The sequence below is a fragment of the Vipera berus genome, assembly GCF_964194415.1.
Source record: "Vipera berus genome assembly, chromosome: 1".
NCBI lineage: Eukaryota > Metazoa > Chordata > Lepidosauria > Squamata > Viperidae > Vipera > Vipera berus.
This window is the reverse complement of record NC_138202.1, coordinates 264,494,962-264,519,286: the sequence shown is the minus strand read 5'-3', so window position 1 is coordinate 264,519,286 and position 24,325 is coordinate 264,494,962. Positions and strand designations below refer to the sequence as shown.

The 24,325-nt window shown below is 39.2% G+C and overlaps 1 protein-coding gene and 1 long non-coding RNA gene across 2 annotated transcripts in view; one reads left to right on the top strand and one right to left on the bottom strand.

Annotated features, from left to right (window-relative positions):
- The first annotated feature begins 11,218 nt into the window (after positions 1-11,218).
- On the top strand, positions 11,219-18,078 carry LOC308663908. Its single transcript, XR_014025533.1, has 5 exons — positions 11,219-11,246; positions 11,374-11,402; positions 15,732-15,781; positions 16,706-16,756; positions 18,002-18,078. It is a non-coding gene; the product is annotated as an uncharacterized lncRNA (long non-coding RNA).
- Positions 18,079-22,155: 4,077 nt separating this feature from the next.
- LAMA2 (laminin subunit alpha 2) overlaps positions 22,156-24,325 on the bottom strand; it is a 455,074-nt gene continuing 452,904 nt past the window's right edge. The window contains exons 62-63 of the mRNA XM_081312969.1: positions 23,615-23,837; positions 22,156-22,469 (exon numbers count right to left, since the gene is read on the bottom strand). Coding sequence (XP_081169095.1) covers positions 22,312-22,469; positions 23,615-23,837 — 381 coding nt within the window. The 3' untranslated portion in view covers positions 22,156-22,311. The remainder of the gene's footprint in view (positions 22,470-23,614; positions 23,838-24,325) is intronic.

Below are 24,325 nucleotides of genomic sequence, written 5' to 3'. Positions count from 1 at the left end.
CATTGTGATCTGTTGGGTTTCTGACTTTGTCATTTGCTGGCTTCATGTATTGGCGAAGCTGTGTCTGATTTGCTATCCAGTGGCAAATAAAAGGTATATGAGTTGCAGAGAAATTGAACTTAAATCCTTCACTGGGATTTGGTAACTGATATTTCCTATTAATCAAGTTCTAGTCTCCCACCATCTGTGTAAATCTAATTAATAGGAAAGGTCATGTGAACATGCCAGAAAAGACAATAATGGTAACCAACAATAAACTTCTGCTGTTTTTGTTTTCTTTCTTTGAAGAGTGAAAATATTTGATCAATAAAGTGAAAAGATGATAACCTAAACAGCCAGCATCCAGTAGCTCCTTAGATGGTCTTTCTACTCCATCCTAAGAGTATCTTCCCTCAATTTATTGGCATGGCATGATAGGCGGAAGGCCTTACTAACAAACCAGGGGCTGCTATATGCATTCCCTATTTATCCAGGCTGAATTTGGGCTTTGTCTCAGCCCAACCTGCCTCAGAGGGTTGTGGGAAAATAGGAGGAAGACGTATTGGCCATGTTCACGACCTTGAATTATTTATAAAAATAATAAATGCAGGACTATCTCTGAGAAAGATCTGAATTAAATAGCAAAAATGTTGTTATGACCCTGGATATACAGTATCTAGTTTTATGTAAGTTCACTTATTCAAAAATTATTAAAATTATAAAAAAAACAAACAGAAACAAAAACTTGGTGCCAAGACAAGCTTCCGATGCACGATCACCTCGTTCTATTCCTAGCCAAGCGCTTGGGAAGGCAAAGCCAGGTCTTCAATGCTTTAAGGACGGGTAAGAGGGGAGATGCTTGCTGAATTTCTCAGGGAAGGGTATTCAAGAGGCCAGGGGCTACCGTGGAAAAGGCATGCTTCCTAGCAATAGTTAGGGGAAGGAACTAGGAGCTTGGCCAGCCTGAAGAAGATGATGATGATGATAATAAAGTTGGAAAGGGCCTTGGAGATCATCTAGTCCAACTCCCTGCTCAGGCAGGAAAGCCTACACCATTTCAGACAAATGGCTGTCCAATCTCTTCTTAAAAACTTCCAGTGTTGGAGCATTCACAGCTTCTGGAGGCAGGTTGTTCTATTGATTAATTGTTCAGGAAATTTCTCCTTAGTTCTAGGTTGCTTCTCTCTTTGGTTAGTTTCCATCCATTGCTGCTTGTCCTGCCTTCAGGTGCTTTGGAGAATAGCTTGACTCCCTCTTCTCTGTGGCAGCCCCTGAGATATTGGGACACTGCTATCATGTCACCCCTAGTCCTTCTCTTCATTAAACTAGACATACCCAATTCCAGCAACTGTTCTTTGTAAGTTTTAGCCTCCAGTTCCCTGATAATTTTTGTTGCTCTTTCTAGAGCATCGTGGTGACCAAAACTGGATGCAGTATTCCAAGTGTGGCCTTACTAAGGCACTGTAAAGTGGTATTAAAACTTCACGTGATCTTGATTCTATCCCTCTGTTAATGCAACCTAGCACTGTGTTGGTTTTTTTGGCAGCTGCAACACACTGCTGGCTCATATTTAAGTAGGATGGGTAGATGTCCTTAGAGAAAGGCAGTTCCAAAGATAGCAATGGCAATAGCACTTAGGCTTATATACCGCTTCACATTGCTTTTATAGCCCTCTCTAAGTGGTTTACAGGGTCAGCATATTGACCCCAACAATCTGGGTCCTCATTTTACCGACATCAGAAGGATGGAAGGCTGAGTCAACCTTGAGCCGATGATAATCGAACTGCCAAATTGCTGGCAGTCTAACCACTGTGCCACTGCAGCTCACAGTTTGTGCAATAGAGGTGTTACATATTAAAGAGCTCTAGTGATCATTTCCAGTAGATCAGATATTTCAAGGACTCCCTGTGGCTTGATTAATGTCATTTTTAATTACTATTTGCAAAACTCTCTTATAGTCTAAAAGTTTGTTTTTACTTTACTATCATCTGGATCCACAGATAACGTAGATGAAATATGCACCAAAATGTATCAAGGCTGATTATTCCTTCATAGATAAATAAATTTTTGTATAAAATAGTTTCCAATAAAAAACAACTTATTTAGCTCAAATATAACTGGGGTTTTTTTTACTTGGAAGAAGCAATACATTTCCTTTTTTAAGGCTACTTCATTGGAAACTGTTTCTGCTTAATCTACTGTCAGTGTCACCTTTGCATTTTTAAAAACACAAATCACAATTTTAAATAATTTCTCTACCTCTTTGCGGGCCTTTGAGCTTTAGTTTTGCCACATACATTGTTTTCATCACCCAGGGTAAAGCTTCTGCATTTGCCACTAAAGTAGCATAGTCTAATTTGGTTGCAGCTGGAGAAAGAGTTGTGTGCAATTCAAATGTGTTTATCAGAGGGGTCCAACCTTGGCAACTGTAGGACTTGTGGACTTCAACTCCATGGCTGGCTGGGGATTTCTGGGAGTTGAAGTTCACAAATCTTAAAAGTCAGCAGGATTGGACACCCCTGGTTTACACTACCTAGAACAGATGGAAACTGATCAAGGAGAGATTTAACCTGGAAATAAGGAGACATTTCCTGACAAAACAATCAACCAATAGAACACACTGCCTTCAAATGTTGTTGGTGCTTCAACACTGAGGCTTTCAAGAAGAGACTGGACTGCCATCTGTCAGAAATGATGTAGGGACTCCTGCTTGGACAGAAGGTTGGACTAGATGACCTACAAGATCCCTTCCAACTCTGTTTCTATTCTATTCTACTCTACTCTACTCTACTCTACTCTACTCTACTCTACTCTACTCTACTCTACTCTACTCTACTCTACTCTACTCTACTCTACTCTACTCTACTCTACTCTACTCTACCCTACCCTACCCTACTCTACTCTATCCCTGATAGTTGAAATGTTCTTGGCTCAACATTGTACTGTAGATATGGATGGGAGGGGGGGAACTGCAATGTAAAACACACATTTGTTTATACTATTATTTAATAGATTATTAAATTATCAGTTTATTTTTATATTTCTCTTTCAATTATATCCTTTAAGAATATTAAGAGGTAATTTGGTGTAGTATTAAGGTACTGGCTAGAAACCAGGAGTATGAATTCTACTTTAGGCACTTTAAGTCAGGTGGCTGACCTTGGCCAGTCACTCCCCTTCAATTCTAGGAAGGAGGCAAGTGCAAACCACTTCTGAAAATGTTGAAAACTGCTGGGATTCATTTAAGTAGCCATCAGAAGTCAACACTGACTCAAAACAGGAGTACAGTTTATTCTATCTACTGCTTCTAAGTGACTTTTTTATTTTCATTAAAAAAAAAACCCACCCGTCCAGATATTAAACTCTGTTCCTATTCTTTTTTTTTATCCTGATATTTTGTATTTTTTTGACTTTTTTGTGTAGGATTTTCCTACATAGCTTCCATAGGTGGCAGCATTGATCTACCTCTGGATTGTAAGTTAGGAAAGATTGTAAGTTACAACACAAATTAATGAAATGGTTAAAAAAAATACCCCAAAGCAAAGCAAAACTGAAATGATTATCTAGAAATCCTGACATTAAATTGCTAACGAAGCTTTCCATCAATTGCTTGTGAAAATGCAAGACAAAAGTATTGGAAAAAAAGATATTAATGTGGTTGCTACCTATTCTGTATTGACATACAAAACAGGTATAAAATGATCTCATGGAAGTTTCCCCCCCCCTCTCTCTTTGCCCTTGTATTGTCTACATCTCTTTAGAAGGTCCATTTCATCTAAAAAAATATTCCTTTTCTAATACTTCTTTTTTTTTTACAGCTAAGTCTATAGCTGCCCACTTTGTGCTGATCAGTTTGCTATTTTCATGTTGAGGAAAAGCACTAAACATTTAAAAGCTGATTTAAAGGAAAGTTTCCAAACATAGGACAACAATATTATGCAATAAAACTTAACCTTGTTTGAAAACTAATTTCCAAGAAAAGTAATTTTTGATGTCAGCTGGACTGAATTAATCATTCCGAAAAGCAAGTTTGGACAAGAGAGTTTAAATTTAAATTACATTTACAAGTACTAGGGACCTGTAGGGTTTATAAGGTCTAAAGTGAAGGGTTCCTAAAACCAGAAAGGTGAAGGTAGAGCTACTTGGATTTTGCATACGAACCTAATCTAATTTTCATTTCCATTCTGTGTTATACAGGTATCTGCAAAAACCCCTTTATCAGAGACAATAGTAGTGTGTACGTACAAGGACTAAAAGTAAGCTGACTGTGCATGGCGAAACAAATTAAAACAGCTAGGAGTATACATATTCATCTGCTTACAACCACATTTGGGATCAGATCTTCCATCACCAAGTGAAGCAGTCATTAAACAACTCACCAAGTGACCATTACTGATTTTACAGCCTTTTTGTTGTGGACATTAAGTGAATCATCACAGTTGTTAAAAAATGCAGTCATTAAGCAAATAGCAATCACATGACCCAGGGACACTGCAACCATCATTGCTAGTTGCCAAGAACCCAAATAATGATCAAGGGTTCACAGGGATGCTGCAATGGTCATAAATGTGAGACTGGCCACAGGTCATTTGTTTTGAGCACCATCTTAACTTTCAACAGTCACTAAATAAAAGACTGTAAGTTGAGGACTATCCATAGTATCTGAAGCAGCTGCATGAACCAAAATGAGACTTTAAGTTATTCAAAGAGAGATGCTTTGTCCATGCTCCCACCCATTGACAAGCATCCCTTTTCAAGGCTTGGCTTGGTCCTAATCAGTAGGACTAAATCTATCTGAAATATTAGATATAATTGTAATGATTTTTTAAAAAAATATTAGAAGGTCAGTCTAGAGAGTCCTGTTCATTTAAGGCTGGGAAACAAGGGTTAATCAAAATCTTTTTCTATATATAGGATTTCTACTGTGAGTAGCCTATTTTGAGTTAAGAAAAATGCACAGGACATAAGTAACAATATTTTATTAATGAACAAAATGGCAAAGACTTAAACAAGAGTCGTGCTCAGCTCAATTAATAGACTAGTGTGTAAATTTGCAGGATTCGTTCCCTTTTGGAACTGTGATCAGACGTCTGTGGTTGAAAGATCACAAGCTTCCTGTGAAATGCTGATGAACCTCTAGCTAATTAAGTATTTTGGCTGGCAGCCAGTTTTTTTAAAAAAAATCTTCAGTATGTTGGTTGGATTTCATACTTGAAAAGCGAAAGCAACCTGTGATTAACTCTTTGATGGTTGCGGTGGCTACCATCCCCTTTCCCCAAATTCAGAGCAGTTTTCTTCTGAGACTAAGCTAGTTGATGGATTTTTTAAAATCAAAGCTTGACAGTGTGATCCACTCTCAGGAGGTCTGGTAGTGAAGAACATGTCATTTTAGCATCCCCTTGGGGTGGGGGTGGGGGTGGGGGCTAAGGAACTTCCAGATTAAGTTCCAGAATCCAGAAAGTGGTTTCACTAACTGCCATTGTCAATATGGCTGCTTGTTTAGGGAGAATATTCACTTAGCCAGGAATGTTCATTTGTCTTCTGGTTTCAGAGGTGATTTAGTTTCTTATAGAATTATGTGAGATGATAGATACCAACAGAATCCTAGACATGCTGATTGAGTAGGTAGCCCTGTTGTTTCCAGTGGGCTTACAGGATTGCAACAAAACACAAGAAGCCAAAAGAAATGCAGAAATTTTTGCTGCAGCTGAAACTACTGTGGCCAGCTCTCAGGTAGGTCTTGATCACACAAATTCAAACTTGGTGGATTCAACCTGCCAATTTTCCCCACAGTGATCTTAACGCTAAGAAAATTTTTCTGTTTCTAGTTTATTATAGATCTAGTGAATTTCATTACATGTGACTTTGCTTTTGTTTATAATACTGACTTTGGGTTAACTTGGTTTCTTTGAAAGTCTTAAAGCAGTGGTAGGATTCAGCCAGTTCGCACCACTTTGGCAGAACTGGTGGCTAGTTTTTTGTTGTCCAGGCCCAGAATGAACATCCGGAAGCAGCATCCACACAGAGAACCGTTTGTTCACAAATTTGAATCCCACCACTGTCTTAAAGCATTTATTTCTTCACTGCTCCTTCACTCCCAAGTAATCATTTCTGGAGCTGAGACTGTTGCAGACTGAGTTTAGATCCGGAAGAAGGAATGGATGACAGAAATCGGTATCAATGCAATTGGCAAGGTTTTATTGATTTTTTTAATGATTTTATTTATTTATTAAATGCCTATACCACCCATATCCCCTAAGTGACTCTGGGTGGTTTACAACAACATAATAAAGCAATATGGACATAGAAATAAAAACACAGATTAAGAAGAATTAAGAACAAAGTTAAAACTTAGAGGCAAAAGTGGAATTCAAAGTTAAAATTCCTTTTCTGGTATTGCTTAGGTTGCTTTCGGGAGAATAAATCAGGAAATAGCTGCATAGTTTAGACATCAGCAAGGGAAGATTAAGAATTAGTTGTATCATTCAGTATCTAGCAGGAATTGGGTGCCAATTTAAGACACAAGCAGGAAATAATAAAATCTAATTGGGCTCATAGCAAAAAGCTCTTTACTGGCTTTGTGGCTTAATGGAGAAAACAAGGGAGAGACTAGCAGTTTTGATGCCTAATTAAAGTCCCAGTTCATTCACTGTCCAGAGGATACAGCTGCCTTTACCGGACCAGTAAAACCTTCCAGGCAGATGGGATATATATATGTTTGGGGCCTAGCAAGGTAATCTAAATAGTTAACAAGCATTTAACACATATCTCCCTTGCTTCTCAGCTAACAAAGTGAGATAGAGCTTGCGGCCTAGAGGTTAAAACAACTGCCTAATGTACAATCAGCCCAGGTTCGAATCTCAGAAGGGTATGGCTGACTGATGAAAACAAATAAGTTTGAAATGCATATCAGTCTCCCTTTAATTCTTTGTTAGCAATCTAAAAAATTTTACACAAATATGAGCTGTCACTGTTGTGACTGCTGCCTGCCGATGGCCTTCGATTAGGCCGAAACAGGAAATAAAGATTTGTCCCATGTTTGGGGCCTAGCAAGGTAATCTGTGTTCTGATTGGGTGGGAGTGTGTTTTGAATGGGGGCTGTGTTCTGATTGGATGTGTTTTGAGTGGATGGGCTGGTCTTAGCTGCCAGCCTTAGACCTGAACTGGTGAGTTGTGCTGCTTTTGTTCGGCTCCGTGTTTGTGGTGGTGCCATGTTTTTATAGTGGGTGTCAGGTGTCTTGAAGAGCACAGGAACTCACTCAGAAAGGGAGAACAAACTTCATCCGTGTTCCAACACTTTAAAGCCACGGGAGATGAAATTGATTTTTAAAAAACTAAAACTATCGCCAAAATTGAACATTTTAACAACAGAATAATCAGAGAAGCCATTGAGATAGAAAAACGCCCCCACAGCATGAACAAACGAGATGATACCTCTCGCCTACCAGCCATTTGGAAACCCGCCTTGATTGACAGACGAGTCCCAACCACCAAGAATGATACCAGACCCAAACTCATGATAACATCACATGACATCACCACCACACAACCATTCAAAAAGCAAATCCGAACCCACAACGATAACGACACACAACCACAAAACAGAAACCTAACTACCCCTCCAAAAACCCCTCCAAACCACACAATAAGCAAACTGACACCCACTATAAAAACATGGCACCACCACAAACACGGAGCCGAACAAAAGCAGCACAACTCACCAGTTCAGGTCTAAGGCTGGCAGCTGAGACCAGCCCATCCACTCAAAACACAGCCCCCATTCAAAACACACTCCCACCCAATCAGAACACAGCTAACCCCCCACCCAATCAGAGCACACCTCCACCCACAGAACACACCCTCTCTGGCAGTTTAAAAAAGAGGAACAAACAGCCACTACCACACACTTCTCCCAGAAGAACGAAGCTGAAGCCACCAGCCTGAGGATGACGGATGAGATTTCGTCGAAACGTTGCTCTTATACCTTCAATTCTACGTGGGGAAAAACCCGAATGACCAAAGATCTACATACAAACACCCGCAAAAACCTCAGAAAACATATATATATATGTATATGTATATGTATATGTATATGTATATGTATATGTATGTGTATGTGTATGTGTATGTGTATGTGTATGTGTATGTGTATATGTATGTGTATATATATATGTGTGTGTGTGTGTGTGTGTGTTAAATGTTTGTTAAGCATTCAGAATATACTTGCTTAGTCCCAGACATGGGACAAATCTTATTTCCTGTTTCAGCCTAGCCCAAGGCCATCCACAGGCAGTCATATCGGTCTCCCTTTATTCTTTGTTAGCAAGCCAAAAAATTTACACACACACACACACACACACACACACACACACACACACACATATATATATATATATATGTGTGTGTGTGTGTGTGTGTGTGTGTGTGTGTGTGTGTGTGTGTACATTTAAAATATGAAACACTAGAGTATATATTTTCCCATATAGGGAGAGGGGACAGTTGGCAAGAGGTAGTGGTGTAAATCAACTTTCCCAATGATGAATTTTATGAGCATATTTTTGCCTCTTATTTATTTAGTAAGTTTATACTGCTGCCCATCTTAACTCTAGGTAGCTAACGAATAATAGAGACAAAAACTTTTTTTTAAAACAAAACAATACCAATTTGAAAATGATCGAGCCACTTGATAAATACACAACATGAAACAAGACATCTCTGTTCCATAGTGGTTTAACATCCTGTTTCGGGCACCTGAAATAAAAGTCACGCCCACAAGATCATCCAGAAAGCCAGAAGTGCTGAGGTCAGATTATTCCATAGGGCAGCTGCTGCATCAAAGAAGACACCCTTCCTGGGCCCCACTCAATGACCTCATTTTACACAAGCGACTCAGACTGTTCTTTCCTACCTAACAAATCTGATGGGATGAAGACAGTGGTGGGATTCAGCCAGTTTGCACTAGTTCAGCAGAACCGGTACCTAATTTTTTGTTACCCAGGCCTAGAACAGACTTCTGGAAGCAGCATCCACACAGAGAACCGGTTGTTCACATATTTGATGGATGATGAGATATCATGAGAGATAGATAGGCCTGCAAGTAATCTGGTCCTGTGTCATACAGAACTTTAAAGGGGACAACTGCATCTTGCATTGCATCCACAGAATCTTACTGGAAGGTTCTTGTAGCAGGGGAGGGTTATGAGATATTATGCTGGTGTATAATGTACAGCTTCCAAATGCTTTTTAAAGGTAACCCTATGAAGAGCATGTTGCAATTGTCCAACCAAGACCTGACTAAGGCCTGAGTGACTGCAAGCAATGCCTCTCGATCTAGTGCAAAATATAAATTTGCACAAAGGCCTTTTGGGCTACAGCTGCCACCAGCAACTTTCGTCAAAACTAGGGTATGTCTCCAGGTGAGCCCCCAAGTTTCCCACCAGCTCCAGGGGACTGTTATCCTATTCAAAATTACTGATGGAACATTTCCAGATCTGCCTCCCTAAATCTCCAGTCTTAACAGAGTTAAGTCAAAGCCTGCTCTTTCTCATCTATATCCTCACAGCCTTAAATCACTGAGAATGAACCTTGACAGCATCACTTATATAGTCCGGAGCAGAGATGTAAAACTGAGTATTATCAGCACTCTGTTCATGCTTAACCTTCTGTTAATGAATGACCTCACCTAGCAGCTTCATGTAGATATTAAACAGAAGTTAGGAGAGAATCAAGCCTGAAACATACACAAAATAAAGGATTTTAGAGATAGATATTGCCTACCTTTCAATGCTGTCTTAAACCTTCTTCAGAGGAAGGAAGAGAATCACTATAAAACTGTGGCCCTCTCACTTCCCATCACTAAAGCCTAGGAGGATACCATGATTGACATTATTGAAAGCCTAGGAGAGTGATGACAGATATACCACTCCTGTCCAAGGACACCAGAGGTCATCTATAGGTGTGGTCAATGCTGTCTTAGTACTATAACTCAGCCTGAAAGTTGACTGAAAAAGGTCTAAATAATCTATTTTTTTCAGGACCTTTTGGACCTCAATATCCTAAAGATATTTTTTCAAAAGGCAACTGGACTTTCTCTTTTCATCCAAGCAGTTTCTTCTTCAGTTCTCATGCAAGAAGCTTCAGAGCTAAAGAAGCTTCTTGGATGAGAAGCAAAATGTCTTCATTTTGGAAAAACCAAGAAAGTCCAGTTGCCTTTGGAAAAAGCACCTTTGGGACATCCATGACCTGGATGAATCTCCATCGACATTCATTTGCTCAATAATCTTCCTTTTTTAGAGACCTAAACAAAATTGTTCAGTTCTGTTGGATCTAGCAATGGTTTTAGAAGAGTTGATTAACTACTAGTTCTTTCAAAGAAGCTACAACTTCCCCTTACTCAAATAAACATTCTCCTCTGTTTTGTTCCAATGATATGTCTCCTGGAAAGTCAGGAGAGACATAAATGTAGAACATAGGGGCAAAACTCAATGTCCTATTTTTAGGGCCCAACCTCCTGCCAGATAATCAAGCGAAACTATAGCTCAATCCATTCCACTGGAGCTGCACAGCCAGAAACAATTCCAAGCAAACCAAATGACTTTATTATCCAATAGATACCTAGAATAGCCCTTATAGTCTTCAGTGATTCCCCAGTCTCTCCTTACTCAGGAGGAAAGAAGATACCTAGACTAGAGCAGGGTTGCAGATACAATAAGAGCAGAGAAATAATCAAAGAAGAGAATGCAACTTTCTAGGAATTTATCAATCCATTTGCTTTCTATCTTGACAGGTTTATCATCGTATAACATACAACAAATTTTATCAGCTCTTGTATTTCACTTTGATTAAAGTGTCTCAGCATTTATTTATTTATTTTGTATTTCACATTTCTGAACTGCCCATCTCTCTCAGAGAGAGACTCTGGGCAGTGTATAATAAAACATTGAAATATAAAACAGTATATAAAAAATTAAAATGTTAAAGTATGTATACTTTTATGAATACTGCATATTCATTGCTTTGTGCACTGTATATTACATTAATTGAAAACCATAATTGAGCATAACAATTTCTAACCTCGTCTCTGCCATTTTGTAAAGCATAAAAGAATCCTTGATCCTATTGTATATTTCAGAAGAAAGATTTCTGCAGTTAATGTAATAAGTGCAACCTTTCAGTTCTGATCAAGGACAAATGCCTATTTTCTCTATGAGCAAAGTCAGGTGGATACTAGTGAAGGATGTTCATATTTATGTTGAATATCTGGAGAGGTAAGTAGGGTTCACTTCCAAGACTTTGTGCCTATTTTTTATCCTTCTCTTGATAGTTATGTATGGAATGGAATCCATCTCTCTCCAGCTAAAGAAGAACTAAAACACACCCTTTTCTGTTTCATAGTTATTCAAGGAGCTGATCCAGGAGACCAGGTACATCTAAAGAAGGGAAATATAAACATTCAAGATGGTGCCATGACTGAGTGTTCCAGCACTCCACCCAATACAAGACAAAGGGGCAAGGCTTTGACCATGCATTGTGGACGAGATTTTGGCATGTGTCACTCTTCCTGTTTATATCTCTGCATGACTATGAAGAAGTTGAGTCCAGTGAACCAGGACCAGACTCCTCTCATCTGTCATTGATTTTGCCAAAGATTGATCCATTTAAGCAAAGTCAACAATTTAGATTGGCTTGAGGTCACACAAGCTATGCATGGTAAGTCAGGGGAAACACTCCAAAAGCAGAGAGAACCAGGACTGAATTCCAGGAATTCTAAGGGATGAAATGGATGCCTTAAACATCTCAAAGGCTTGGAGAACCCACTTTGCCAGTTAAACCTCCAATCTTACCCAAAATGCAAAGAATAGGGTCAGTTTTTCAATTCATTCTTGGGGCTCTGTGGGCTATTCAAGGTGCTGGTGGGCCACATGCATCCCCCAGGCTGTACATTTGTTTTCCTAATTTAAATGAAACAAAACTTCATTGTGGGGATAATTTAGGACCTCTAGATCCCCTTAGTAGTATTTCAATTCAGTTCAGGTTCCCTATGTATACCTAGAAGAAAAGAAGAAATAAAAGACACAGCTGCATCATTAAAATAGCATGTGTATTATTTTTATTAATAACATTAATTTTTAATTTCAAATTATTTTTATTTGGAGATAACCTGCTGTGTTCGTGCAAAAGGAGAATGTACATATCCTCACTCTTCTACTAGTGGCAATTTTGTATACACCTCTACGCTCATTGAACAAAGTACAGATCACCAGATGTAAAATGCAGTTCTAGTGCCGTATTCTGAAGCCTCCATGGTGAGTGCTTCCTTACTTGCATCCAGGAGAACTTCAGGAATAAAAATAGCTGTTTTTAAAATTGTTTTATGTAGGCAAAGCAGAACATCTGGAAAGCATTTGCTTTGAGCCAAGGTATCACCTCTAATGCGGAACTTGGAAAATATTCCTCCTCAGTACTATAGAATAGAGTAGATGCTAGAAGAGGGGGCTAGTGAAAAAAGTGACCAATGGTGATGGAGGTCAAATTTTCATAGGAACAATGGAGGGCCTACACAAGACCCAGAGAGCTAACTGTCTTATATTTGGGTATAGGAATGGGGTAGACTGAGGTATTTCCAAGGTATTCCTGACTGGAGAAAAGCATTTGTGAAGTGTGACTGTTGCAGTTTATGTAGCCTGATAGCTAGAAGTTATATCTTGAAGTTCAATTGCTTGTTGGAAAAAAAAACAAACGAGTGACATTAGTTCAGAAAAGAAGAGATTTTAAAGAAACCTTTTTATTTAATTATAATTGAAAAACTTCAAAGAAGGTGCAAATACCTTTTCATTGGCTGACCTGAGTACCTCCCTCAGCTTGTATTAAAATAGCTTCTTGACTATTCTTAAATTAAAAACATTTAATTGAAACCATGGCCTAAAACTAAGCAATTGAAGCAGATGGGAGCTCCTTAGGATAACCAGAAAGGACAACCTCCCACTGTTTATAAAGACTCTACATGCTTAAAAATAAAGTTACCCTTTTGTATAGAAGTATATGAAGAGGCACAAGGCATTCAGCAAGATAATTGGGGTGCCTCATATTGGTGGTCACAGATGGTCAATTAGCATCTGAAACCTGAAAGAGAATCTGCACAAAATGTCCTCAGAGTAGCAGATCTGAAAAACCAGTTGGGTGATGGGCTTTCAAATGGGCATGCATGTATCATCTTGCAAGAACAAAGTTCTATGGAGCCTGATTCCATCTAGTGGTGTAAGCATACTAATGAGGAATGGCTCTCCAGAACTTCAAACAGGACTTTGAATCTGGCACCTCTTTGGAGAACAAATGCTCCAGCATGAAGGCTTTAGAAATAATGACCAGCACTTAGAAATAATGACATTAATGAATATACAGTAGTAACTGTTCCACAGCAAATATATTTTAGTCCAGGTAAAGGGAAAGAAGCCAACTTTATCCTTCTGCTACTCTGGATTTCCAACCTTAATAAGAGCTGTGAAAACAGTAATATATACTGCATATAAAATAATTACTTTTCCACCTCAACTGGCGTTACTCTAGTCATGTTCTTAAAACAATATAGACTGAACGGGCTTGCCAATAGGAAATTGCAAAGAAGCAATTTAGAATTACAATAATAAAATGGATGGTAGTTGCTCCAGTCTATTCACCATGAATTACCTTCAATATATCTGGCATGTCTGAATTTCTAGTGTAGCTTCCTTGTAATTACCTACTTGCCTTGAAGGGACAGTAGTTCCTCTATCAGCCTTTTAAATTAAGTCCATGGAAGTTGCAAGAAATGCTTATTTAGGCAAAGGAAGAACACCAGCAAAATGAAAACAGAAGCAAAATCACATTAGATATCAAGGAAATGATGTGACGAGGTTAGTGCTCCATCTCTTTGTGGGATCTGTAAAGCAATTCTTCTGACATAACTTCTTACAATAAGAAAAGCGATTCTCCGCTCTGTGATGATTACAAATGCTTTTTTTAATGAAATCCAATGAGCAGCTGTTCTAGTTTGTTGCTACATAAGGTTATAGCTTACATTACCTTTTCCGCCCATCTTTGGAAAATAAGAAAAATGTAGCCAAAGTAAACCAATGAGCTCTTCCTAATGTCATAGAAAATATTATAAAGAAATGCAGCCTGATGGGCTTTTGTTTACCTGGTACTATGTGTTTTGAATTTTGTTTCGTTTCTCTGAGTGCATTAGCTCAGGTGTCCATTTTGTTCTTCCAAAGCAGCTTTGGAGTAATGGCATAAAAGAGAAGAGTCTTGCAGGGTATCACAATTGTTCTTCCCAGCTACTCCAGAGCTATTGGTGCCCCTCCTGCACTAATTTTAGTGGTGGTGGGTCAGATAATGATTGTTAATGTAATCAAAGTAGAAAATGATTACATACAAGAACAATACTATTTGATGAATTACACTTTAATTAGATTGCATCCACTTCTTTTCATGCTGTCCACGTTTCAAGCTCCTGGAAGGCCACATAAAAATATCTTGTGATAGTGATCTCAAGAATTTGACAATTTTGTAGTATATTCCCCGCAGAAATGACAGCTGTCAAAGGCCGCTCCACGTGGCCGCACTGACAGCTGTCATAAGGCTGCTGGCCCCAACATGCATGCGCACCCCGCCGTTGACACTGACAGCTGTCAAAAGCCGCGCATGCATAGCAGCAGCCGCGAGCTGTCAAAAGTCACGCAAGCACAGATCCACCAGCCAACTGACAGCCGCTAGCTGTCAAAACTCCGGCTAGGTTACACGGGTTCCCAGCTGAAGCGCCAGCCAGCTGACGGGGTTCCCCGGCCCAGCGGCGCATGCGCTATCACTAAGGGAATGTCAGAAGCTGCCAGCTGATCATTGGGCATGACCCCTCGGCGGGAAAACACCCGTCCCTGATTCGTTGATAAGTTTGACAGTTGCCTATATAAAGGCTCGTTGTACTGTTTCTTGCCGTCCGGGCTGAGCTAAATAAAACGTTTGAACTGAAGCCACCGTCTCTCTCATCACTGCTCGAGATATTGCAAATTTGGTGTCATGAAAAGCCACAACTTAATTTTCAGAGTGGGCCACAGGATGCAGACATCATTAGAGAGTCTACTTCTCAATTTTCTTTTTCTAAAGTTTAAATAAGATTAAGGCTGATGTGTTTGTGTTCTAAAAATATTTAGCGTAACTATTTTTGGTGGTGAGGCATTTGGATCTTTTTGTTCCTTTTTTGCTTTGTTGATTTTTTTTTGCACAATGAAATGTCTGCAAGAAAACAACCAAGCTCAGAGAGTACCAAGGACCTCTCAAAAGTTGTGTGTGAGAGTGAGAGTATTATAATCTGGCTTTGTTCCTAGAATTTTACTGGGATTCAATGACACTTTTCATTTCTAAATCTGTTATATTTTTCCTGTGAGGGCATCCACTGTTTTTCTTAGCATCAAAAATACCTTAAAAAGGAAAGACAGATTAAGCCCACAATGTCATTTGAATAATAGTGCCAGAAACCATCCTTTCATCAGTTATGCCTAAAGTGAAAACATCAAAATCTTCACATGTGTATGTCTGGTAATATTTGTATTTAGTGGAGTGAATTAATTAGCATGGAAGAAGTGTTTTGAAGATAAAACACATTTTGTAAAGACTAAGCATTAATTTTGTCACAGCCTTGTAATCACCCCCAGATGCTCCACAAATTAGTTCCCTAATAAGACTTTAATGGTGCTCATTTATCTTTTCCATATCAGGTGTGGGTCACACTTGTTAAAACAGCTTTGTGGATTCTTCTTTCTCTTAGGTAAGGAATATTTCCATATGCAGTGTTTAAATTGCTTTTAAGTCTTTTGTGTGCTGATCATGTCAACGTCCATTCATTCTTCATTCAGTATAATCAATGTAAGTAAACATTCCTGACCATGTTGGTTTTACATTCATCTTACACACCACTTGAGTCAAGCAATTTATACTACAGGCACGAATATATTAAGACTGCTTTTCCCAACCTTCTGATCTCCCAATGAACTGGGGCTTTTGTAAATCCCTACATGCTGTTTGGATTTGGAATTGAGATTGGAAATTGCTGCCTTAAATAAAAAATGCAAAGTAACACCTTTAGATTGTACAGTAATTAATCCATCGGTAAGCAAAGGGTGATTAATATATAATACCTAGCATGGCAATTGCAGTCTGTTTTAAGTTGAATAAAAATCATCAGTGTGCTATGCCTATTAAAATAACAATGTGATGTTTGGATACTTGAGTTGAAACATAGTCTCATGAAATAATACCTCCTTTTTATTTTCCACTGCCTGAGTGTATCTGCAGTCTGGTGTCCAGGTCTGGACCCTAAGCTATAGAAACAAAGATAGATTCAAAGGGGAGTGGGTTCCAATAGAAAACTAAGATGGTAGTATGTGGAACCCAAGTTATTTGAAGGAAATTTGAAAGGATAGAAGGAAAAGTATGCTTTCTTTAAAGGATGATGGCCTGTGACAAGCTTGAAAAAGAGAAGGCTATGTAGCCTGGAACATGAGAGCACACTTCAAATATTAAAACTGTTAGGAAGAAGGAAAATGCTTTATTTAATCCCAGAAAATGGACTACACTGAATGGACTTAAATTATAGCAAAGTAGTCTCACCTGAATATTAGGAAAAAATATTAGCATTGGAATAATTAACTTGAAGTGGTAGTAGATGGTCTCTTATGGTCTCTTATTATAGGTCTTCAGAAGTTGGACAATTTCCTGGTGGGGATATTTTGTACCAAAGCAGGTAGAAGAACCAGATGTCCAGTAATATTTTCTGCAACCCTATAATGCTGATATTTCACTTGAATGCTCTCTACCTAAGAGAAGATAAAGCTGCTTGATAGGGCTTAGGTCTTGCACCATTTTTATACATATATAAATTATCCATCTTTCTAGACCAGAGGTTCCCAACCTTTTGGGCACCAGGGACTGGTTACGTGGAGAGAGGTTTTTCCACAGACCACAGGGGGTGTGGTTTTGTGTGCTGCCTGCATCCTGTGGATGGGGCTTTGCTTGTTTGTGTGGACTGGTTGCTGGCATGCTGCGGCCCGGTACCAGTCCACAGACCGGGGTTGGGGACCCCTTCTCTAGAAGTCATGTTTGAAATGTTCTTTGACAAATAGATTGATCTTGGTTTATTGATTTGAAGGATCAGGTCTTTTTATTATCAACAACTGCATACCGAACTGTGGAGGATATTAAATCACAAATGGTGTAATTAAGAGAACACGCGAAGGTCAAATGTCTTTTGAATCTAGGCTCTTTAACAGTTAAAATATTTTTTTTAAAAAAATGAAAATATATAATTAAGCTGTTCAATTAAAACAACTTGTTTAAAATTACAAGAGTGGATTTCCATCTGCTTTACAATGCCCACTTATTAAAGCCACTTTAATATTTTCTTGTCAAGTGAAGAGGTATTTGTTTTAAAGTGATTGTTCCAGCATGACAAACCAATGATCCTCTGCAAGCAATAAGCCAGCTCGTGAGCAGGACTGTCATAAAGCATGTGCTGGTACAAGTGTTTCAGAGTTTTTATCACTTCCCACATAAGCAGGAAGTGACAGGGTGGCACAGATCTTTAAAACTGGCTACGGCTGACTTAACCTAAGTACTAACAAGGCTATTTAAATGTAACAATCTGTTCTACTTCCATTCCATTAGAGTAGAAAATGAGATTTGGGTACTCTGTTTGCTGAAATAACTTTATCCTACTGTGCTATCCTCATTTGAGCTTTAGCCAGCAACTGATCGTGAGTTGGATAAGTACCTTGAGAGTTTGTAGCCATGTCCTGCACTGCCAGGCAGTGCTGAGATTTGCAGATAATGGCTCTGTTGCACAAAAGCAGTTATGGTACTCATGCAGTTGGGCAGCTTGCTGAATTACAACTCAATCTGTATGAGGTAAAGTACCTTAAATATGAAGAAAAGTCAATGAGTGAACTCTATTGGCTTTCTACTGATGGAACTGTCTCCATTTCTCCTACAGCTTTACGTGTGCTCTTTGGGGCAGATTGGATGGCCCTTTCCTAGTAGGTCTGAAGGGATAACAAGGTGACTATAGGAAATGAGAAGGATAAAGTCTTGCAATCTGAAACCACCCCCCACCCCCAATTTGGGTGAAGTTTTCAACCTTCAACAAAAATTGGAAGATGGAAAGGAGGACATCTAAAATTAAAATGATGTTCTAAATCTTACGTTTCCTGTATTCAGCTATTTTCCTACATTCCTCAAAGATGATATCTCAAATACATTTTTAAAAAGAAAACAATTAATGCAATAACTGAAAACCTTCACTGTGAATAATAATTTCCTGACTTATAGGATATTGTGGGGAAAGTTTATCAGAGCACTATGTAAGTCACTTGCTTGCCAAGTTACCCACATCTTGTTGGAAGAAAAGGATGAATTTGGCTCTTCAGCTTTCTTTCAACTTCTAACCAAACAGGATATGATAATTTGAAAAACTAGGTCACTTGCTAAATCCACAGTGAATGGGAACCTGGCAGGGGAAAGAGCAAAGAAGGACAGTGAAAAACATAAAGATGACTGAGAAAGGAAAGAACATTTTGTTCTATTAATACTGTGATCTTACTGTTGCCTAAGTCTTGCTGTGCTAAATGTACCCAATTTCTAGAACTCAAAGAACCCCAAAGGCTGCCACATGCTGGCCTGGATGCACTGTTGATAGTCAGGCCTAGCGCTTTCTCACATTACTTGAAATAAATAAGACCAAGTTGGGATTAGGTGAAGGTACTGCAGCTCCTAGCAATAAGCCAGGGGTGTCAAACTCAATTTTATTGAGGGCCGCATCAGCATTGCGGTTGCCCTCAGGGGGCCAGGTGGGTGTGGCCAGGGTGGGTGTGGCCTACTGGGTGGGCGTGGGTAGAGTGTGTATGGCCTACTGGGTGGGCGTGGCCAGCTCTACATCGTTCGCATCAAGGGTGCCTATGGGGGCCTGGGCAGGAGTGGGACAGATCTGAGGGTCTCTGGCAGAAGGAGATGGGACCAGGGCAAGTGCCAAGGCAGCGGGGGCCGTTCCCTCACTGTTTCCAGGATGGCTTCGCGGGCCACATGAAACCACTTCACGGGCCGCATCCGGCCCCCGGGCCTTGTGTTTGACATGTCTGCAATAAGCCATCTGGTTCCCTTTTGGCTTTATGGAGCTGATAAACAGGGCACCACAGCAGACTCTGGTTTTCTCAGTAAATATGAAGAGAACATCTCTTTCCAGATGAAATAATAACACTTCATAATGTTGTGTGTGTGTGTGAGAGAGAGAGAGAGAAGAGAGAGAGAGAGAGAGAGAGAGAGAGAGAGAGAGAGAGAGAGAGAGAGAGAGAGAGAGAGAGGGGGGGGGGGAGGTCATTATTAAAGTTGAAGTTCCATGAAGCACCATAATGGCTATGGATTTTTGATCATCTATTTAACTGCACTCTGTCAAGGGCCAAATTCCAATGGTAAAATCTGAATTTCAACATGTCTGCTTCTTATGGCCCAGAGTGAAAGTGTTGTGGCATATTATTTCAGCTCCCATGGACTGGGTATGTTGTTTATTTAATTCAAATTTGTTATAGCCATCGAATTTTAATGGACGCTGGTTGATACCTGTAACACATCTACACAGTAACTAGGAATAAACATCTATGCAAATATTACACATATGAATTAGAATCACATCGCCTAAGTTAAATATGGCTTACTAATGTATGGTATGGTATACTGCACAAATATAACAGAAATGTGTATAAATGTTGGGTGCAAATCTGACAGCAATAACAGGAATATAGTTGTTTGAAAAAAGCTGCCTATCATCAGTGAATGGTGTAACTACAGTAATTCTTTGTGAGATTTTAAGAATCCATCAATATTCAACTGAAAAAATGAATGGGAGGGTCAAAGGCCAGGCTGACACAGAGTGATTGGCTGACTTTCATGGCTAAGAATTGACCTGGCTGAGCCAGTGATACTACCAGAGATTTCCCAGAGATGCCTTTATGCGAGACAAGCCATTTGAAACAGTCCATTTATTTCTGGGCAGCTTTTTTCAGTCTCAACGATAAGCTGTAGATTTCTAACCAATTATTGACCTGCATTTTTATTGTTTTCATATTGATCACCAAACTTCAAAAAGGATCTAGGTAGCAGACGTGTTCCAAAATTGTTTCAAAAGAGAGCAAAAGTATTCATTTAAAATAAAGATGTGTAGAGCATTGTATAACATGCATATTGTATAATATGCACGGTTACTATTCTTCTGTTTTCCGCAATATCATATACAGTAGTAGTCCATTGGGGGAAAAATCTGATACTGCCACATTTTAAATATATTTTTTTTAAAAAGAAACACACATCATTCTGTTGCTGTTGAAACATTATATTAGGTATTTAGTCCAATGTGCATTTGATATTTATATTAAACATTTGAATAGGCAGATATTTCTCCAAGAAAATGGAGCCCTTCATATTATGGAAAAATATATATTATACAAACATATAGAAAACACTAGCAAAGTTCATGGGCATTAATATTCAGAAGCTTTAATAATATAGATTTGAAATGCTAAAGAGCTCATTGCCTGTTGATTTGAAACAGCAGTTCAAATCAACCACTTGAGCTCTTTGCCTTTAATCTTTCTTTGAGGGTGGAGATGTTTTATTATGGTTTTATGCAACTCTTGGATGCTGCCAAATTTTATTACAAATCTGTAATAAAATCAATGTTCAAAGGAGACGTTTACGTATCTCCAGTTTGAAGGGAGAAGAGTTTCAGACATGAGGCTAAAATAAGAGTAGAAGAATGAAAAGTGCCTCAGTATCCCACATTCTCCAACAAAGTACCTGAAATGTGAACTTACACACAACTCTCCAACAGAGGCAGTCATCGACTTATGACTATAATTGATCCCAAAATTTCTGTTGCTAAATGAGACATTTGTAAAGGGAATTTTGCCCCATTTTACAACCTTTCTTGCCACAGTTGTTAAGTGAATCACCACAGTTAGTAACACAGTTGTTAAGTGAATCTGGCTTGCCCATTGACCTTGCTTGTCAGGTCACAAAAGGGGATCACATGACCCTGGGACACTGCAACCTCATAAATTTAAGCTTCTGACTTGGTCATGTGACCATGGGGGGGTTTGCTACAATGGTCATAAGTGTGAAAAACAGTCCTAAGTCACTTTTTTGGTGCTGTTGTAACTCTGAATGGACACTAAATGAACTGTTGTAAGTTGAGGATCACTGTACAAAGCTCCAGGAGCTCCAGGCACAAATACAGCATGAATATTTATTGTGTATGAACACAATACATAATGTGCTCATAAAATGTCTTTTTTTTGGCAAGTACATCTACTCTTTTGGGATTGTCACTGCTCTTCCCCTTAATTGAAATATCTTAGTCCTTCCCACAAAAAACACTGTATTATATGTGGATTACATGTCCATTCTTATGTATCACAACAGAAGCCCATGAAATATCAGTGATGATTTAATTGCTTTCATTATGTTTCACCCTAGAGCAGGGGTGTCAAACTCAATTTCATTGAGGGCCGCATCAGCATCGCGGTTGCCCTTAGGGGGCCGGGTGGGTATGGCCAGGGTGGGCATGGCCTACTGAGTGGGCGTGGCTAGAGTGCATATGGCCTACTGGGTGGGCATGGCCAGCTCTACATCATTCGCATCAAGGGTGCCTATGGGGGCCTGGGCAGGAGTGGGACAGATCTGAGGGTCTCTGGGCCAGGGCCAAGGCAGTGGGGGCCATTCCCTCACTGTTTCCAGGATGGCTTTGTGGGCCACATGAAACCACTTCACAGGCCGGATCCGGCCCCCGGGCCTTGTGTTTGACATGTCTGCCCTAGAGCAAAGACACTATAGGATGAAACATGAAATTGCATTGCTAGTCACATCCTGCTCACTAGTCTGGGGAGAAAAACAAAGCAAATCTGGCAGTGGTATCCAAAGCTGCAAAGAAAGACCATCCTGCATAAGGCAGTTGAGTCCCACTAAAACCAAGTAAGGCTAAAAGCTGAGGCTCAAAATTACACACAGCTACCAATGCAAACTGGTACAGTACGATTTCATTCTATAATACCTCATGTTGCTTCAAAGTAAGGAAAAAAATGGACACGTCACACATGCGTAACTTGATGCTTTATTCATTTTAAGGGATTTTTTTTCTTTGCTTTTAGAAGAGCAGCATTGGAATATATCACAGATATATCACAGACGTATCTGTAAAAGAATCTTTTTGTTAGCATTACTGTTAAGATTCCTATTACAATTTGATGATTTTTCTCTTTAATTCCCTGGGCAGGAAAGAGGTTGCACTCCCTTTATTTCCAAGGCCTTGCTGAAGTTAATCTCCAGTGGTTTAGCTGTCCCTTTGACGAGTTTCAGAGACCTAATGCAGCCTTTGAATCGAATGTTAGTGGTCAGGCCAAACTGCTTCAATCCATCTGGGAGAGGAGAGGGAAAGAAAAGAAAGGAAGCTCTTTCAGATCTTTAGGATTTTCTTTTTAAGAAATCTTTTTCTCTAAGTAGATAACTGTGTAAACTGGTACCAAATGTCTTTCTTTACGTACCGTATATATGTGAACTATTTGTACATTAGTTGTATATATGTGAACTCATATGCATAGTTGTACCATGCATATGGTACAGAGACAATTGTCATAGAATAATGAATTTTAGCATTACTGCAATTTTTGGAACTATTTTTAAAAACTGAATAACATAAAAACCATAAGGTAAAGGTAAAGGTTCCCCCGCACATGCGTGCTAGTCGTTTCCGACTCTAGGGGCCGGTGCTCATCTCCGTTTCAAAGCCGAAGAGCCAGCGCTTGTCCGAGGATGTCTCCGTGGTCATGTGGCCGGCATGACTAGACGCCAAAGGCGCATGGAACGCTGTTACCTTCCCACCGTAGTGGTCCCTATTTTTCTACTTGCATTTTTACGTGCTTTCGAACTGCTAGGTTGGCAGAAGCTGGGACGAGTAACAGGTGCTCACTCTGCTACACGGCACTCGGGATTCGACCCGCCAAACTGCCGACCATCTGATCGACAAGCTCAGCGTCCTAACACACTGAGCCACCACGTCCCTTATAAAAAAAAACCCATACTTTCATGTTATACCTTATCCCTAGAAAATCAGAACAGAATAGAATAGAACAAATAATAGGATAGAAAAAAGGAATAGAATAGAAAAAAGGAATAGAATAGAATAATAATAGAATAGAATAGAATAGAATAGAATAGAATAGAATAGAATAGAATAGAATAGAATAGAATAGAATAGAATAGAATAGAATAGAAGAATAGAATAGAAAATTCTCTATTGGCCAAATGTAATTGGACACACAAGGAATTTATCTCTGGAATTTATCTACATTAACATATGCTGCAGTTGCTGTTGTTTATTGAACACTACCAGGCTCAATCCAGATTGCATGCATTTGTATAATTTCTCAGTTTCAAAAATTTTATTTAATGAAACGCTTAATAGAATTTCATAAAGGGATTCCATTGAGGTTTGGTGGCTGTAATAAAAATAATAAACTAAATAATAATGAAGACTAGTAACTATCCTGGTTTATATACTCACCTGGATATCCTCCAACAAAGACAGGATCATTTGTCTCTGCTGAAGTGGAGGCCGCATTAGGACTGATCCCTTCCACATGCTGATCGTCCACGCTCAGCATTAAACGATGCTTTATCTTGTGTGCCACAACTCTGTGCCACTGTCCATCACACAAACTCCCTGTTATAGCAGGTTCATAAATGGCCGAAAACCGACCAGCACCATTATCGACATGGAACATCACCTATGTGAGAAATTACACGAACAATCAAACAAACGAGCAATTTAGTCAAACAACTTATCCATATAACTTGGAAGAGACTGTGATACAATGTATAGGCCTGGCTTTCCTATTCAACACACTGAGACTTAATTATCCTTTTCAGCAAAAGCTGCGATTAAATTCTTAACCACCGTAAACGAATGAATTTTCTGAATTCAAGGATCCACTTGAAATTAATTTATAACTGAGAACCAATTCTGGCAAGAAAGCACAAATTATGGATCATACTGTTTGTCAATTGATTGCTGCCAAAATCTAAAATGGATAATAGGCTCACAACAGTGCTAGAGCAATAGGCTTGATTATTTCAATGTTTGTACTAGCTGGCTATTTGTATTCAAACAGCATTTATTTTAGAAATAATTTAGTAGAACCAAAATGAGATTTTGGAAAGGGAAGCAGAAGTTTAATTAGAAGGGATTTGCAAGACTGTTCTAACAAATGCAGAT